This window comes from Bos javanicus, chromosome 3, assembly GCF_032452875.1.
Source record: "Bos javanicus breed banteng chromosome 3, ARS-OSU_banteng_1.0, whole genome shotgun sequence".
NCBI classification, from domain to species: Eukaryota; Metazoa; Chordata; class Mammalia; order Artiodactyla; family Bovidae; genus Bos; species Bos javanicus.
The window spans coordinates 35,854,405-35,871,412 of record NC_083870.1 but is presented as its reverse complement, the minus strand read 5'-3'; the positions used below and the strand labels follow the sequence as shown (position 1 = coordinate 35,871,412).

The 17,008-nt window shown below is 38.5% G+C and overlaps 1 protein-coding gene across 3 annotated transcripts in view; it reads right to left on the bottom strand.

Moving 5' to 3' along the window:
- Nucleotides 1-17,008, bottom strand: part of VAV3 (vav guanine nucleotide exchange factor 3) — a 435,615-nt gene that overhangs the window by 217,532 nt on the left and 201,075 nt on the right. For all 3 annotated transcript variants that reach the window (XM_061411007.1, XM_061411006.1, XM_061411008.1), the window contains exons 5-9: nucleotides 15,603-15,711; nucleotides 12,364-12,456; nucleotides 9,734-9,802; nucleotides 6,781-6,884; nucleotides 5,058-5,157 (exon numbers count right to left, since the gene is read on the bottom strand). In XM_061411007.1, coding sequence (XP_061266991.1) covers nucleotides 5,058-5,157; nucleotides 6,781-6,884; nucleotides 9,734-9,802; nucleotides 12,364-12,456; nucleotides 15,603-15,711 — 475 coding nt within the window. The remainder of the gene's footprint in view (nucleotides 1-5,057; nucleotides 5,158-6,780; nucleotides 6,885-9,733; nucleotides 9,803-12,363; nucleotides 12,457-15,602; nucleotides 15,712-17,008) is intronic.

Here is a 17,008-nt window from a genome sequence, read left to right as displayed (position 1 = left end):
TGCTTTGTGGGTCTTTTCATTATTGTCATTAAATATATAATATCTTTCCTAATATATTTTTATATAGGAGCGATAAGAACACTTTCCTCAGTCAGGAAGAAATAGAGGAAAACAATAGAATGGGAAAGAACAGAGATCTCTTCAAGAAAATTAGAGATATCAAGGGAACTTTTCATTCAAAGATGGGCACAATAAAGGACAGAAATAGTAGGGACCTTACAGAAGCAGAAGATATTAAGAAGAGGTGGCAAGAATACACAGAAGAACTGTACAAAAAAGATATTCACAACCCAGATAATCACAATGGTGTGATCACTCACCTAGAGCCAGATATCCTGGAATGTGAAGTCAAGTGGGCCTTAGGAAGCATCACTACGAACAAAGCTAGTGGAGGTGATGGAATTCCAATTGAGCTATTTCAAATCCTAAAAGATGATGCTGTGAAAGTGCTTCAATCAATATGCCAGAAAATTTGCAAACTCAGCAGTGGCCACAGGACTGGAAAAGGTCAGTTTTCATTCCAATCCCAAAGAAAGGCAATGCAAAAGAATGCTCAAACTACCGCACAATTGCAGTCATCTCACACACTAGAAAAATAATGCTCAAAATTCTCCAAGCCAGGCTTCTACAGTATATGAACCGTGATCTTCCAGATGTTCAAGCTGGATTTAGAAAAGGCAGTAGAATCATTGCCAACATCTGTTGGATCATCAGAAAAACAAGAGAGTTCCAGAAAAACATCTACTTGCTTTATTGACTATGCCAAAGCCTTTGACTGTATGGATCATGATATACTGTGGAAAATTCTGAAAGAGATAAGAATACCAGACCACCTGACCTGCATCCTGAGAAATCTGTATGCAGGTCAAGAAGCAACAGTTAGAACTGGACATGGAACAAACAATAGACTGGTTCCAAATCAGGAAAGGAGTACGTCAAGGCTGTATATTGTCACCCTGCTTATTTAACTTACATGCAGAGTACATCATGAGAAATGTTGAAATGGATGAAGCACTAGCTGGAATCAAGATTGCCGGGAGAAATATCAATAACCTCAGATATGCAGATGACACCACACTAATGGCAGAAAGCGAAAAAGTAAAGAGCCTCTTGATGAAAGTGAAAGAAGAGAGTGAAAAAGTTGGTTTAAAATTCAGCATTCAGAAAACTAAGATCATGGCATCTGGTCCCATCACTTCATAGCAAATTGATGGGAACACAATGGAAACGGTGACAGACTAATTTTTTGGGCTCCAACATCATGGCAGATGGTGACTACAGCCATGAAATTAAAAGATGCTTGCTCCTTGGAAGAAAAGCTATGACCAACCTAGACAGCTTATTAAAAAGCAGAGACCTTACTTTGCCAACAGAGGTCTGTCTAGTCAAATCTATGGTTTGTCCAGTAGTCATGTATGGATGTGAGAGTTGGACTGTGAAGAAAGCTGAGCGCCGAAGAATTGACGCTTTTGAACTGTGGTGTTGAAGACTCTTGAGAGTCCCTTGGACTGGAGATCCAACCATCCATCCTAAAGGAAATCAGTCCTGAATATTCATTGGAAGGACTGATGCTGAAGCTGAAACTCCAATACTTTGGCCACCTGATACAAAGAACTGACTAATTTGAAAAGACCCTGATGCTAGCAAAGATTGTAGGCAGGATGAGAAGGGGATGACAGAGGATGAGATGGTTGGATGGCATCGCCGACTCAATGGACATGAGTTTGACTACCTCTGGAAGTTGGCAATGGACAGGGAGGCCTGGCATGCTGCAGACCATGGGTTCGCAAAGAGTCAGAACTGAGTGACTACACTGAATATATTTTAATACCTCTTAAGAATTTGTTAGTTGAAATGCATTAAATCGAATGACTGACTCCAAAAATTTGCTAAAATATAAACCCACTACTGAATTCAAAGTTTTTAAAGCCGCCAATATTATTTTTTTAATCTCACACTCAACTTTCTTAAAAGTTTACTGAAAAATAGTATTAACTGGCTCATTCTTTTGATGTTAACTACAACTTTAAGGAGAGTACTTTGAATTTGTAGTGTCAAAGCCTGAATTTAAATCAAGTTTGGCAACTTTTGACTGTATGACCTTGAACAGGTTGATTTTCTGATTTTACTGTCACTCACATATTCATGATTTCATTCAAAAAAAAAAAGCAAGGTGCCATAAAAATATTTTTATTTGTGAGCAACCTAGTAAGTCCAAAATCCTAAGACAATTACATAACCAAGACCAAGGAACTTTCCAGTTCATGGAAGGAGTTGTATTTAAGACCATACTCTTGTTTCCATTTTGCCCATACTTAGCTTTTCCAGAACATGGAAGATATATTATCAGGACTACGGAAACAAACACCAGTAGCTCCAATGACCATATTGAGTTTGTGTGTTTGACTAGAGTTCTCAGGCAGGAACTGGGGACACATCCTGACATGTTAGCTTATGTCTTGTAAATTGCTGCGGTTCACTGGATGGATAACTATTTCACTGATTTCTTGCTTCCATAGCTTGTAACAAGTTCTGGATCATAAGTCTCAAATAGGAGGTCAAAGTGCTAATATTATTGTAATGAATGGGTCTCATTTTGCCAGCTGCATTTTAAGTTCCTTGGAAACTGAGGTTGTATCTTACACTTGTTATGTTATGCCATCTTAACACAGTGTTAAGAATGAAAATGATATACATTTAAAATTCACTTTATGTATGGAAATCAGTTTAAAACTTTTGGGGTAAAATTAATTCAAGTTCTAAGTTATAGGCTCAAGAAGTAAAGAATCTAACACTGCTGGCATTAACTACAGTTGGGGGGCTGAGACCCCATAAAGGTAAAATGTTTATTAGTATTGAAAGTAAATAAAGGGTAGAAATGATTCTTCCACAACATCCAGTCAAGTGCTTGGCCTCAACTCTTAATCCTAATAGAAAAGAAATTGGAATAGGGATGAGCTACCTTTTAGAGCAAGGTAATGGGACTCCATTACCCTTCACCCCATGTTACTTTGGTTCTACAATAAGGGTGAAAAAAGGCAGAAATCATCAAGAATAAAAATAACCACAAAACAGAAAACATGAGGGAGGCACAAAGAAACCAATTATAAAGGAGCTTTCCCGCTCCCATGCTGGGACTTGCAGAAGACTGTTTTAGCAAAGACTATGTTTTGAAGGCTTATAGTAAGTATTTGATTAAATATTTCCAAATCAGGCCCATGGTTAGAAATAGGGGCATTTCAGTTGGGGAAAAGACAACCAGCATCACCTCACACTCAGCCTTCAAATTCAGTCTGAGGGTCTCTCTTTCCCTAAGATTTACAATGACTATAGAAACTATAACTCTAGAGATTGAAGGTGTGCTTATTGGGCAGGATTTTGACAGTGACTCTGAAAAGAAGGGAGAGTAACATTCAAAAATAATGTTGAGAATATAATGAAGGTTTGACTGTCCACTTGCTGACTCTTCTCTTGAATGAAAATTATGTATCTTTATTTTAAAAATACTGCCTTAATGGTAGCTTCATTAGGTAATCACTGTGTAAGTTGTAAAGTTTTAACTTGACCATCATATTTTAATTTGACTCAAGATGTCCTACAGTTTTAAACTTATGAGGCTCGGTGCTCTGGTGCACTGGGATGACCCAGAGGGATGGTATGGGGAGGGAGGTGGGAGAGGGGTTCAGGATGGGGAACACGTGTTCACCTGAGGCGGATGCACGTTAATGTATGGCAAAACCAATACAATATTGTAAAGTAAAAATAATAATAATAATTAAAAAAAAAAAAAAAAAGAGGAGCAGAAGCCCTTTGAGCTAATAAGGTGGTAAGGATGTCATTCAGTGGTGACTCAAAACATCTCCAAACACAAGATCCACATCATCAAGGGATTATAAGAGGTAAGAAAGGATCTATGATATAAAATTAGTACAGTTACCTGGTAGCCTGTTGATGTGCAAAGTTTCTCACCAATAGCTCCCCTTTGTGGGAATTATCAGTTAGGAAATCAGACCAGATATGCTCAACAGTGAAGGGGCTCTCATTTGAAAATCCTCTATTTTTCCTTGTTTATCACCTGACCTTGTGGTTAAACCCAACAATCAGCAGCAAGGAGGATATGAGAGGGCCAACCAAGCCACCCACAGTCACCCAAGAATGGATTATACATCTCTACCTGAACTTTAAGAAGATCCAAACATATGGATAATATATTTGAAATGACAATTCATATAACACAGAAATAATCATTTTTCAAAAGTTTTTTGAAATTGCAAATCCTTCTTATGGGGGAAAAAAAGATGTACAAAAAAAAAAAAAATGACAACACAGTTTCCAGACTTATTTTCCATTATTACCAGGTTCTTTGTTCATACTGATCTACTTGCCATTTCTCAACCTTTCCTGACTCTTCTGGTCAAGACATACCAATTCTTACAGAATTCTCTACAAGGAATCTCATCTATCAAGACCTACCCCATTCATTAGTGACCTAATTCAAATGCCACCTCTTTAGATAAATCTTCTATAGTCTAACCATACTGAAGTAATTACTCAGTCTTACTCATGGAGCCCTGGCAAAGAGTGCTTACTACTTAATCTCACCATATGTGTATGTGTCTTGTCTTACTTCTTATGGGCAATATCCATGCCCTTTTTATACACCTGCCCATAAATATCTTATATTTTTAATAAACAATTTAAATCTATGTATAGATTATCTCACATATATCTTACTCACCCTGTACCTTTTACTTCCCTGGGTAAATTACTCATAATCTCTCTGAACCTTGGCTTCCTTATTCATAAGATAAGAAAATTAATTGTATGTATCTGACAGTCATGAGGGCCTAAAGAGATAATCCATGTAAAAAAGCCATAAATCTATGTTACTACTGTTATTATTACTGCCACATTATTATTTTAGAGGGCTATCTAATATTTTATGAAATCACACTTAGAATTCATGGAAATTTACAGTTGCAATGATCACAAGAAGAAATATATTGTTTTAGTTTATATTACTCTATGACACATACAAACAAAAAATAGACAGGCACCTCTAATTTCAGTCTGACATCTTCTTTTGTCTTAGAAATGTAGTCTAAACTAGAGATGGCCGACTCCACTCCACTGCAGTACTGCCCGTAAATAACCAACCTGAAAGGAAAAGATAGAGAAAGGAAGCTGAGGACAAAAAGGCAAGATTAGAGTAGAAGAGGAAATCCATCTACTTTAATCCACAGTTAGATACAACCAAAGCAAATCTCACTCACCCTGCACTTCTTACTTTCTAGGTAACCCTGGACAGATTGCTCAGAACCTCAGTTTTCTCGTTTCATGAAACACACACCACACTTACAGCATTCTTACCTAGAAAACCCTACGGACAGATGAGCCTGCGGGCTAAGTCCACGGGGTCACAAAGAGTCAGACACAACTTAGTGACTGAGCACGTGCACACGTTCAGTCCCAGAATTAGGGTCACTCATATTTATGGTATTAAAAGTGACTATTTTTAATTTCCAAATTTGAATGGAATTGATTCCATGTACATTGTCATAGCAGGTGGATTTTACAAATTTAATGACTGTTCATATTGTTGGAGTGGGCTTTCCAGGTGTGCTAGTGGTGAAGAAACTGCCTGCCAATGCAGGAGACACAAGAGATTCAGGTTCTATCCCTGGTCAGGAAGATCTCCTAGAGTAGCAAATGGGAATCCACTCCAGTATTCTTGTCTGGAGAATTCCATGGACAGAGGAGCCTGGAGGGCTGCAGCCCATGGGGTTGCAGAGAGTCAGACCCTTAGCATGCACACACACACACTATTGGAGTACATATATACATCAAAAACAAAATTAAAGTTTCTGTTCAAGTTTCTATTAGAGATCAACTTTTACACTGTTTATGCTCACTCAGGAACAGTTTTATTTTCTACTACAATCTCACTGTAATCACTAGTTAAAGCTCCACTCATTAATAAACTTCCTACTCCTTCCCACTTTTTAATTAAGGAAAATACATTATCTGAAAAGTGGGAATGCGAGGCCTGAGCTGTGCTGGGTAGGAGACCATTCATACTGCATGGGGTCTGAGTCTACTTCAGGAAGGGTATCTCTGGAGTGACACCAATTTTTGCAGAGAGTCTGGTTAATTTATTGTTTCTTGTAGCTCTCTGGTGGAAAAAAATACCACATTAATATTTATCTAATGTTGATGCAAAGCAATTAATTAGCCACTTCTGGGTACTATGAACTATAGGGCTTGATTTAAAAAGAGAGTGTTATATTTTAAGCAAAATTCCTTGGTACTTCTAATTCATGTGAATTGCTCAGAAGATTTTTTTCAAACTCCGAAAGAGAAATTGACTTTGCCTGTGAATCTAATACTCCAAAATAGAGAATTATAAGCTATTAGAGTTGGAAAAAGCAGTAAGTACCAACTAATGTACCCCTAACATTTACGGACTAAGAAAAGGAGGCTCAGAGAGTTAAGATGACCTCCTGAAGTCTATGTACAGGACTCAAGAGTGATAGGTGTGTACAAGAACCTACACTTTCTGGTTTTCAATGTAAAACTTGAACTCTTTTTTTCTTTTTCTTTTTTCCTGGTATATATAGAGAGAGCTCAACCACCACCCTGAGATTAACTGTCCCATGTTCTAATTACTTTGCACATAGTATCTTAATGAACCATATTTACAGCTGTTTATGAGAAACTTTAATACTAACCCTGACTGTAATTACAAACTAATAGCCACGAAGTTTAAAACCCAAAAGTTACCTTTCCTTGTAGTTAATGAAAACTTGATACAAGTTCTGGTCATTTTTATTCACAATGGAATCATGAATCTCTTGCATTAGGTTCCGATGAACTTTCACAAGTTCCTTAGAAAAGAAAACAACAGCAAGAGAAATTAGGAATCAGAACCCCAAAAAAACAAACCATCACCTGGAGCCCAGCATCCCTATTATTGCCAGACTTGCCACTCAAGGATATGCTGAATGCCCTCAATATATAAACCTGCTCCCATCAGTAAAAAGAGGAAGAAGAGGAGGGGAAGAAAAGGGAGGGGAGAGAAAAGAGGAAGAAAAGAGAAGGGGAAACGGAAAGGTAAGGAGGGCAGGAGAAGAGGAGAGGGGAAGGGAAGGAGAGAGGGAGAGAAGAGAGAGGCCATGTACATGGGAAATAGCCATTTCAGATCTGACTCAAAATGTCAGTGTCCTGTGGAAAGAGAAATTATCTCACTAGTTATTAAAGGGTAATTTATTCCTTGTATTAAAATATGTACAGTTCATTTTCATTTTATAATCACTTTAAAATTTTAAATAAAACTATCCAAATGCTTAATGTTTTATTGACAGGATAAAGTAATGATTCATGTCCTTGGGACATGAAAATGTAGATTTGTACTTGTGTCAATTAGTGGTGTCCTGGAGCTAAGCTAACAATCATCAGACTAAATTACTTGAAACCAGACAGCTAATGGCATAAATAAGCAGCAAATACATTGTAGTAGGCCGTTTAATAGGGCAACTCAAAACTCAAGAATTTCACATTTTTCCTGATAAGCAAGTCATTTTCAGTTAGACGGTAAAATGCATACCACAGCTGGGAAACGACGAGATTCAAGTCAAAGTGTCAATTCTCCCACCACCTCTTCCCATGTAGCCTGCAGCGTACATTGACTGCAGGGCATACCTTTCCTCAGCAGGTATAAGTATAGCACAAATATGTTGGTCTCATCACTATTTTTTTCCTCTATCACTTTTTTGAGGAGCATGGAAAAGCCATTAGAGTAAGGACTGTCAAACAGGTCCTAAGTTCTGTTGACTGCATATAACTGGTTTGATACTTATCTTCCTAGAATGTGTGGCTTGTTTTTTTTGTTAATTTATTTTTTATTGAAGTATAGTTGATTTACAATGTTGTGTTACCTTTAGGTATATAGCACAGTGATTCAGTTATACACACACACACACACACACACACACACACACGTATATATATTCTTTTACAGATTCTTTTCCTTTACAGATTATCCCAAAATACTGAATATAGTTTTCTGTGCTATACAGTAGGTCCTTGTTGGTTATCTGTTTTCTCTTTTTTTATTATTTATTTATTTTAGATGGAGGCTAATTACTATACAATATTGTATTGGTTTTGCCATACATTGACATGAATCTGCCACAGGTGTACATGTATTCCCCATCCTAAATCCCCTCCCACCTTCCTCCCCATCCCATCCCTCAGGGTCATCCCAGTGCACCAGCCCTGAGCACCCTGTCTCATGCATTGAACCTGGACTGGCAATCTGTTTCACATATGATAATATACATGTTTCAGTGCTATTCTCTCAAATCACCCCACCCTCGCCCTCTCCCACAGAGTCCAAAAGACTGTTCTATACATCTGTGTCTCTTTTGCTGTCTCGCATACAGGGTTATCGTTACCATCTTTCTAAATCCCATATATACGCGTTAGTATACTGTATTGGTGTTTTTCTTTCTGGCTTACTTCACTCTGTATAATAGGCTCCAGTTTCATCCACCTCATTAGAACTGATTCAAATGTATTCTTTTTAATGGCTGAGTAAGACTCCATTGTGTATATGTACCACAGCTTTCTTATCCATTGGTTTTCTGATAGACATCTAGGTTGCTTCCATGTCCTGGCTATAATAAACAGTGCAGTGATGAACATTGGGGTACACGTGTCTCTTTCAATTCTGGTTTCCTCGGTGTGTATGCCCAGCAGTGGGATTGCTGGGTCATATGGCAGTTCTATTTCCAGTTTTTTAAGGAACCTCATGTGTGGCTTGTTTCATGCTAAACATTCATTTGATAATCGTGAGCTTTTTCTTCCTTCTGTGTTACAAATCAATAAGAATGCCTTCATGTGGCCATAATCAGGGACAAGGACAACATGCCACAGTTCATCAATTCGTGCACAGCAACGCTAAATATAAAGGAATCAAAATATTAGGGACCTCACAGGTGATACAAGCAAGCCTGTACATCAAAGCTTATGTACTGTATATAAAAGTTATATGTTAAAACCAAGGCCAATTCCAGAGGACTAAGAAGTTGAATCTTGCCTAGCAAGACCGCATACAGTATTGCACTTGGCTTGCTTCTAGGCTTCTTGGTAAATATTCTTTTAGGATTGTAAGGTACCCTGAAATTTGTAATGATTGTATAAATGTGAAGAAAAGTTCTTCACATCTTATCATTAAAATAGATTATTTTATTAGAAGGAAACGGTGTATTTCAGAAATGGAAGTTTATTATGTTACAACTAGAAGCAGAAAACACCAAAAAGCAGAGAACAGGGAACTGTAGGAATGGCAGTAAGTGGAAGAGCGGGATGAAGCCAGGACGGTGTCTGTAAGATGGGGTGGAGGGGCTGGAGAACGAGAGAGCAAGGAGTGGGGCAGAAGGGAACTCCCATGAGACAAAGAGGCTGTAACACCAGGGATTCACTGGGGCTACCTTGTCATGACAAACAATTAAGTACATGAGTCTTATCCATTTGTGTTCAGCATACATTTTGATTGATTTTTGGTTGACAATATGACATGGCAGTTATTTCCAGAAAATAAGACTATAAGAACTCAGGAGGCAGAAAATTGGGTTAAATTTCTTAGAGAATATAATGTTCAAGTAGAGAGCCACTATGTAAATAAAGATTTTATAGAAGTGTAGCTCCATTTTTACTAGCGATTTTTACTTACAGGAATGTTGATGAATACTGAATCAAATTCTGCTGCTGTCAGAAATCTTTTCAATGGTGCCATGAAATACTACCAGGAGAGAAGAGAGAGGTAATAATTAATCACAACTTATCCTAATCCATATGACAGTTTTTCATCAAGGAGCAATAAATATTTATTGAAAATTAATCAGTTTTTTGAATACCAAGAAAAAAGCAGAAACTATTTTCTCTGTCATAAAGATTCAACATTTGAACAGAGATATAAGACATAAATACAGGTTAACGTATTTAAAATATGAAATAAAAGATTTGGCCTATAAATGCTTCTAAAATTAAGAAAAGAAAAAAAAAAAAAAGAAGAGAGAATGCCATTGGCTGAATTGGCAAACAATGGCAACATTTTGGAGATATATTTGAGGACTAATATAAAATATCCTTCACATGCTTTGTGGAGATTCTAGATCTCTGAGATAAATAATCTGCTTATGCAATTTAGGGACCACTCCCTTTCATTCCTTGGGAATTCTAGTTCCTGGCCTATCATATCTCTGGTCCATTGCTACTCCATCTTTCTTTTTGACCATTTCAGTAACTATGTAGATGATCCTTCCAATAGCCTGGCCTCTTGGTTCCTTGAACTCCAACAATCTGTGCCCCATTCTAGCTGAGCTCCTCTTGTGGTCATAGCCCAAGACCCTGCCATTACCAACCACTGCATATGCTCCCGAGAATTAATTTGAAGCAAGCAACTCTCTGACTTCTACCCTCCCACATTTACAGCTCTTCCTCCAAAGGCTTCTCCAGCCTACTGGGTCTGCCCATCCCCTGATCATCCCACAGTTCCTCATATCCTCACTTCCCTTCTTACCCAGTGTACATTCCATGAGCCATCATCAGAATCACTGTCCTGCAAATACCCTTACTCTCTCTTCTTTTTTTTCTGGAAAAATGAAAACCCGGTTAAATCTAGCTTTCCATATATTTTGTGCCTGTACCTAAGAAGTTAAAAAGAAGCTATATTGATAGCTAGTTCAAAATACAATCACAAAACTCAACTGAACCTTCACACTATATAATCCCAGCACATTTACCCTCTCATTGTCTTAAACAACTCTTTCACACCTTCATCTATTTTTTTTTAACTTGCAAACTGTCTGCTGGTTCTCATTCTCCTAGCCTCCAAATGTGGAAGTCACCAGAAGTGATCTTAAACCTCTTCTCTATCAGCATTTATTCCCTTGGCGGTTTCCTCTAGTGCCAAGGCCTTAAACACCATTGCATAATGATAATGGCCCAGTTTATACATCAGTTCAACTTTTCCACCAGATGTCAGACACATATATCTAACTTCTTCCTCAACACATCCCGTTGGAAGCTAATAGGTATTGCAAATTCAGCAGGTCCCAGCAGACTCATGATCACACACCTATCCTTTCCCATCTCAGTCACCATCGTCATCATGCTAAAAACCTAGTGTACTTGATTGCTCTTCTCCATACACCCTTTACCTAACTCATCATCAAATCCACTGGGCTCTACTTTCAAAGTTTATTCAGAATCTGACTACTCTCTACCACCTTTACCAATACTATCACTTTCTGTCAACTTTATTATTGCAATATTCTTCTAACATTTCCCCCAATTTCCACCCTTGCCTGACAAGAGTCAGAATGAGCTATTAAAAACTTGCATTAGATCCCATTACTTTTGCTACTCAAAACACTTCAGCTTTTAGCCGGGTGTTCCCATATGCCTCCTGTGCCTTGGGCGCTCACCAGGTTTCCAATCTCACCGCTCCCCTGCACTCAGTCTGCCTCAGCCTCCTGGCCTGCTGCTGTTCCTTGAAGTACACTGAACACTGTCCCATGTGAGGGCCCTTCTCCCAGGGATTGTCCGCTCTGGGATGTTAACATGGCTCACTCCTCAATTCACTCAGCTGTCTGCTTAAATACGACCTGACCATAGAGGCTTTCCATTACCACTCTACATAAGATAACACCAGCTTCCCCCATCTCTCACTATCCCCTTCCTCTGCCTTATTTTTCTTCAGAGGACTTATCACCACCTGACATACTTACTTGCCTAAATTATAAACCCTCCCATGAGAGTCAGGAGAACTACAGAGTTTTGTTGTGTTGGTGGCTATACCCTCAGTCCCTAAATTAGGGCCATTCAGACACTAAGAAATCAATAAATCATTGTGGGATTGTGGGATGAATAAATCTGCTTTGAGATCTTTAAATCAAAAATTATATTGAATATCAGAATACACAGACACTGCAGAAACATTGAGCCTAAGGCATTAACTATACAAAGCAGTACAGCAAGTCCCTGACATACAAATGAGTTCCATTCTGAAACCACATGAGTAAATTCAATTTAAGTTCAACAGTTAGCCTAGGTACCCACCTAACACAATCAACCACATAGTACTTTACTATAATAGGTTTATAATACCTTTCACACAAATAATATACACATTAAAAAAAATTTTTTTTAATCTTATAGTGCAGTACCTCAAAAAGTACAGTCCAACAGCTGGCATATAGGGACTGTCACATACACTCACATCTTTGAAAGTTCACAACATGAAGGTTCATATGTAGGTGACTTACTGTGCTTGAAAATTGAGAATACCTAATGACTTACTTTTTCTATTGACTCCAGTGTTTCTGTATATTTTTCTTCTGTCTGCTTAATTTCTGCTAGGCAGCAACTTCGTATATCATTTTCTGGACATTTCTACAATTAGAATTTTCAAATTAAAATTATTTAATCAAATTCATATATTAATCTCTTCAGTAGAAGACAGAAATAAAAATTATTTAATTTTTAAGCATTCCATTCCAACATAATGATTTCTTTTTTGTTTGTTTTTGTTCTTTTGTTTCATTTAGGCCATGCTGCACAGCTTGTGGGATCTTAATCCGCTGACCACGGATGGAACCCGTGTACTCTTCAGTGGAAGCATGGAGTTCTAACCACTGGACCACCAGGGAATTCCCAGGCCTTCCATTCTAATAACACAAATAACTTAAAGATACATTGAACTGCATTTGTGAAGCATCTTTGCTTTTAAAGGGCTTCCCTGGTGGCTCAGATGGTAAAGAACCTGCCTGCAATGCAGGAGACCCAGCTTCAATCTCTGAGTCAGGAAGATCCCCTAGAGGAAGCGCATCGCAACCCACTCCACTATTCTTGCCTGGAAAATTACATGGACAGAGGAACCTGACGGGCTGCGTGGTGTCACAAAAAGTTGGACACGACTGAATGACTAACACACTTTGCTTTTAAAAAAATTTTGAACAATGTAAATGTAAAAGTTTGAGATAATTAAAAATATACTTTGAGTATACTCTCTTTAAACCGAAGCATCTATTTTACTATAAATGTAACTCAATCTGGAAACATCATGAATGGTCTAATAGCATTTTCTTAATGTACAGCATACTTTACAAGTGCTATAGAAAAACTCCCCAAAATCATAAAACAATATTTGGTAAGTAAAAAAAAATCTTAAAATATTTTTTCAAGAGTTCACATCTTGGTGTTTGGTTTTTACTAAGTGTTTAAGACTAGAGGCAGAAGAACATGGTAGGAAGATCAAAGGTTTGGGGATCAGATAGCATTGGGTTCAAGGACCAGTTTTACTGTCATTTAGCTGGTCATTGTGAAGAAGTTACCTAATTTCTCTGTCTCGATTTTCTCATCTGTAAAACAAAATTACAGTAGCCAGCCCAAGGATCTGTAAATGAGACAACCCATGCGGAGCGCCTAACACCCTGAGGAGCGCACTGGACATGCCCTGTGCCTTCTGCCATCATCACCGCTCACCCTGGGCGACACGGACAGCCCAGCACCATCAGCGCAGTGAAGACAGTCCTGGGGAAAGAGAGTGAGGAATCTGCTGGTGCCCAAAGCAGCTGATAATTTAAGGGGGCACAGACAATACTTTGTCACCTAAAACACTTAAAATGCTGCCACAGGTGTCCAGTCAGCTGGTACAGCAGGTTAAAGCACACATTTATGACATTTACCAAACACAGGCCAGCCAATCTGTTTTCATTCCACAGAAGCTGCTGCTCCCTACCTGGGCATCAGACAACTTGTCAGCCTTTTATTAAATGCAAGAGGTCAAAGAGAGCTGAGCGAATTCATCAAAGTACTGAAGAAACCTAAACTACACCTAGCTCATGAAGAAAGACTTTTGTGTAAAAAAAAAAAAAAGACCATGTTCATAAAAGTTTAAGCAACTGACTTTTTCTTTTCTATTTCAAATTACAGATGAGAAAATCATTCAAAGTAACTCTGAATGTTTTACATATTTTCATGCAGATAGTTTTGTGGGCTCATATTAACTATGGTAATATCGGAAACTAAGTTTATAAAATAGCAAAAAAATATTAGGGGATGTATAATGAAACAAAAGAAAGAAAAATACCTTATATCAACTCCTAACAAATAGGAAGAAATATTCTTTAACATATACTTTAGGCCACATCAAATTTAAAGTAGATTTATCTGCTTTGTAAGAGATTTCCTTTCATAACAGTATAATTTTATGATTCCCTGAAATTATGCTCTATTGCCACTCTGCTTTATTTAGCTGGGTCGCACGCCCTTTACCTCTCAGACTTGATTTTTCTACTAGTAAAATGAAAGGATTAGACCAGAGATTCCCTATAGATGTTCTGAACTGCACAATGTCTCATTTTGTGCACTTCAGTTGTGTCCAACACTTTGCAACTCTATGGACTGTAGCCCACTAGGCTCCTCTGTCCATGGAATTCTCCAGGCAACAATGCTGGAGTGGGTTGCCACGCCCTCCTCCAGGGCATCTTATGGACCCAGGGATTGAACTCACAGCTCTTGTGTCTACTGCTTGGGCAGACATGTTCTTTACCACTAGCATTACCTGGGAAGCCCAACACCATGTTCCTATGCCTCTAAATGTAATAGTATGTCATGGTTATACTGCTGCTGCTGCTAAGTTGCTTCAGTCGTGTCTGACTCTGTGTGACCCCATAGATGGCAGCCCACCAGGCTCCCCCGTCCCTGGGATTATCCAGGCAAGAACACTGGAGTGGGTTGCCATTTCCTTCTCCAATGCATCAAAGTGAAAAGTGACAGTGAAGTCTCTCAGTCGTGCCCGACCCTCAGCGACCCCATGGACTGCAGCCTTCCAGGCTCCCCGTCCATGGGATTTTCCAGGCAGGAGTACTGGAGTGGGATGCCATTGCCTCCTTCGCATGGTTATACAGTTATACATAAAAAGGGATGGCTCTGATGGTAAAGCATCTGCCTGTAATGTGGGAGACCTGGATTCAATCCCTAGGTCAGGAAGATCCCCTGGAGAAGGGAATGGCTACTCACTCCAGTATTCCTGCCTGGAGAATTCCATGGACAGAGGAGCCTGACAGGCTACAGTCCATGGGAGTCACAAAGAGTCTGACACGACTGAGCGACTAACACTTTCTAAACATAAAAAAGAAAACAATAAATGATTCCAGCAGAAGTTACTAAATAATTTTAACTATTATATTAATTACAATCATTTCATTACAATTGCAATTAATATACTTATTACATGAATATTATTTTATGTTATTAATTATAATTATATTAGTTAGCCATTCAAATAATCACTTTCCTAATAAAATAATTCAGACTAATAAGTCATGGTTATATAGTTAAAAGCAAGATAAAAAAAAAAGGCGACTCCAGCAGATGTTAGACTAATTGTAACTATTGTATTTATTATAATTTTAATTTTAGCATAAATATTGTATTAATTATAATTATTATATTAATTAGTCCTTCAAGTAATCACTTTGCTTATAAAATACTCAGAGTAACTTAAAAAAGTCCTAGCCAAGTCAAAGTCCTACCGACTGCTGTGCTTCCTCCGCCTTCATCAGGTCCTCATACACCTCGCCACCTTCATCCTCCCCGTATACACAGTCGTACAGACCCTCTTCATCTTCCACGTGGGTTTCACTGAAACAAAGGGTACAACATAAATGTCATTTTCTATCATGCAGTAAATACAATAGTGAGAAACAGGTTACTGGATTTTAGTGGAAAATCCGGATCAACTAGAGTGGAATGAGTGAAAGGCTCACATTCCAGTTCTGTCCCTCCTGATAAGAACAATGACAAACAACAGAATCCGACAGTGGTGGTAATGACCTAACACCCACTGGGCCTCTCCTACACCACTCTGCATGGATTATCCTCGTTTGCCCAGGCCCAGCATTTACTGTGTTAACAGGTAGGCATGTTGCTTGGTCAGTCATAGTGACAAGCATTTTGAGAGAACAAAAGATTCTTTGACTTGCCCAGAATGACACAGCTCATCACAGGGCAAAGCTAGGATTTAAAATTCAGGCTATCTTACACCCTGAGTATTTTAACTGCTTTATTATTGTTATTGTTGTTCAGTTGCTAAGTTGTATCCAACTCTTTGTGGATCCATGGACTGCAGCACACCGGGTTCCTCTGTCCTCCACGACCTCCCAGAATGTGCTCTTCATGTCCATTGAGTGAGTGATGCTATCTAACTATCCTCCTCTCTTCCTGCTCTATTTTACTGCCTCCCGCTGTTCATATGTCAAGGCCTCATGGGAATTCCCTGGTGGTCCAGTGGTTAGGACCAGGCATTTTCACCACCCTAGCCCCAGGTTCATTTCCTGGTTGGGAAATTAAGATCTCACATGCCTTGGCCAAAAAACAAAAGTCTCAGTTTCATCATCTGTATTAAAGGATATACTATGGAGAAGACAGGGGAGTTGGGAAGGAGTTACTCTGTTATAAATAATCTCTTTAGAGCGGTAATTTATGTTGATTATAATCATCAATATCTAGTGCAATAGTTTTCAAACCATGTTCCTTCAAGGCCACGCAAAGGATACCCATAGGTTCCCTTTGAGTCAGATTCCTTTTTTATCTGTTTTATTTGTATTTTGCTTAAAGAAAAGGTCCCAAGGCTACAAGACATTTTTAAAAGCCTTTTAAATTCTTCTGCTAGTCTCCCAGCAGTGGAAAATAATCTCTACTTTTAAAGCTTCCATGAATGCTTCCACAGTGACTGATTGATGTATCGTCCCTAAACTCTTCATGTGAGACAGTAAACCTGTTCAGTCAAAGCAGAAACAGCCGCTTCTACCTGTCACCCATTCTATCACTACTCAAGAGTTTTTCCTTTCCGTTCAAGAGCTCCATAAATAGCTTCTACTAACAAACAATGCCAAAGAACTGAGATTAATAAATTAAGGTATGTTAGAAAGAAGCATTA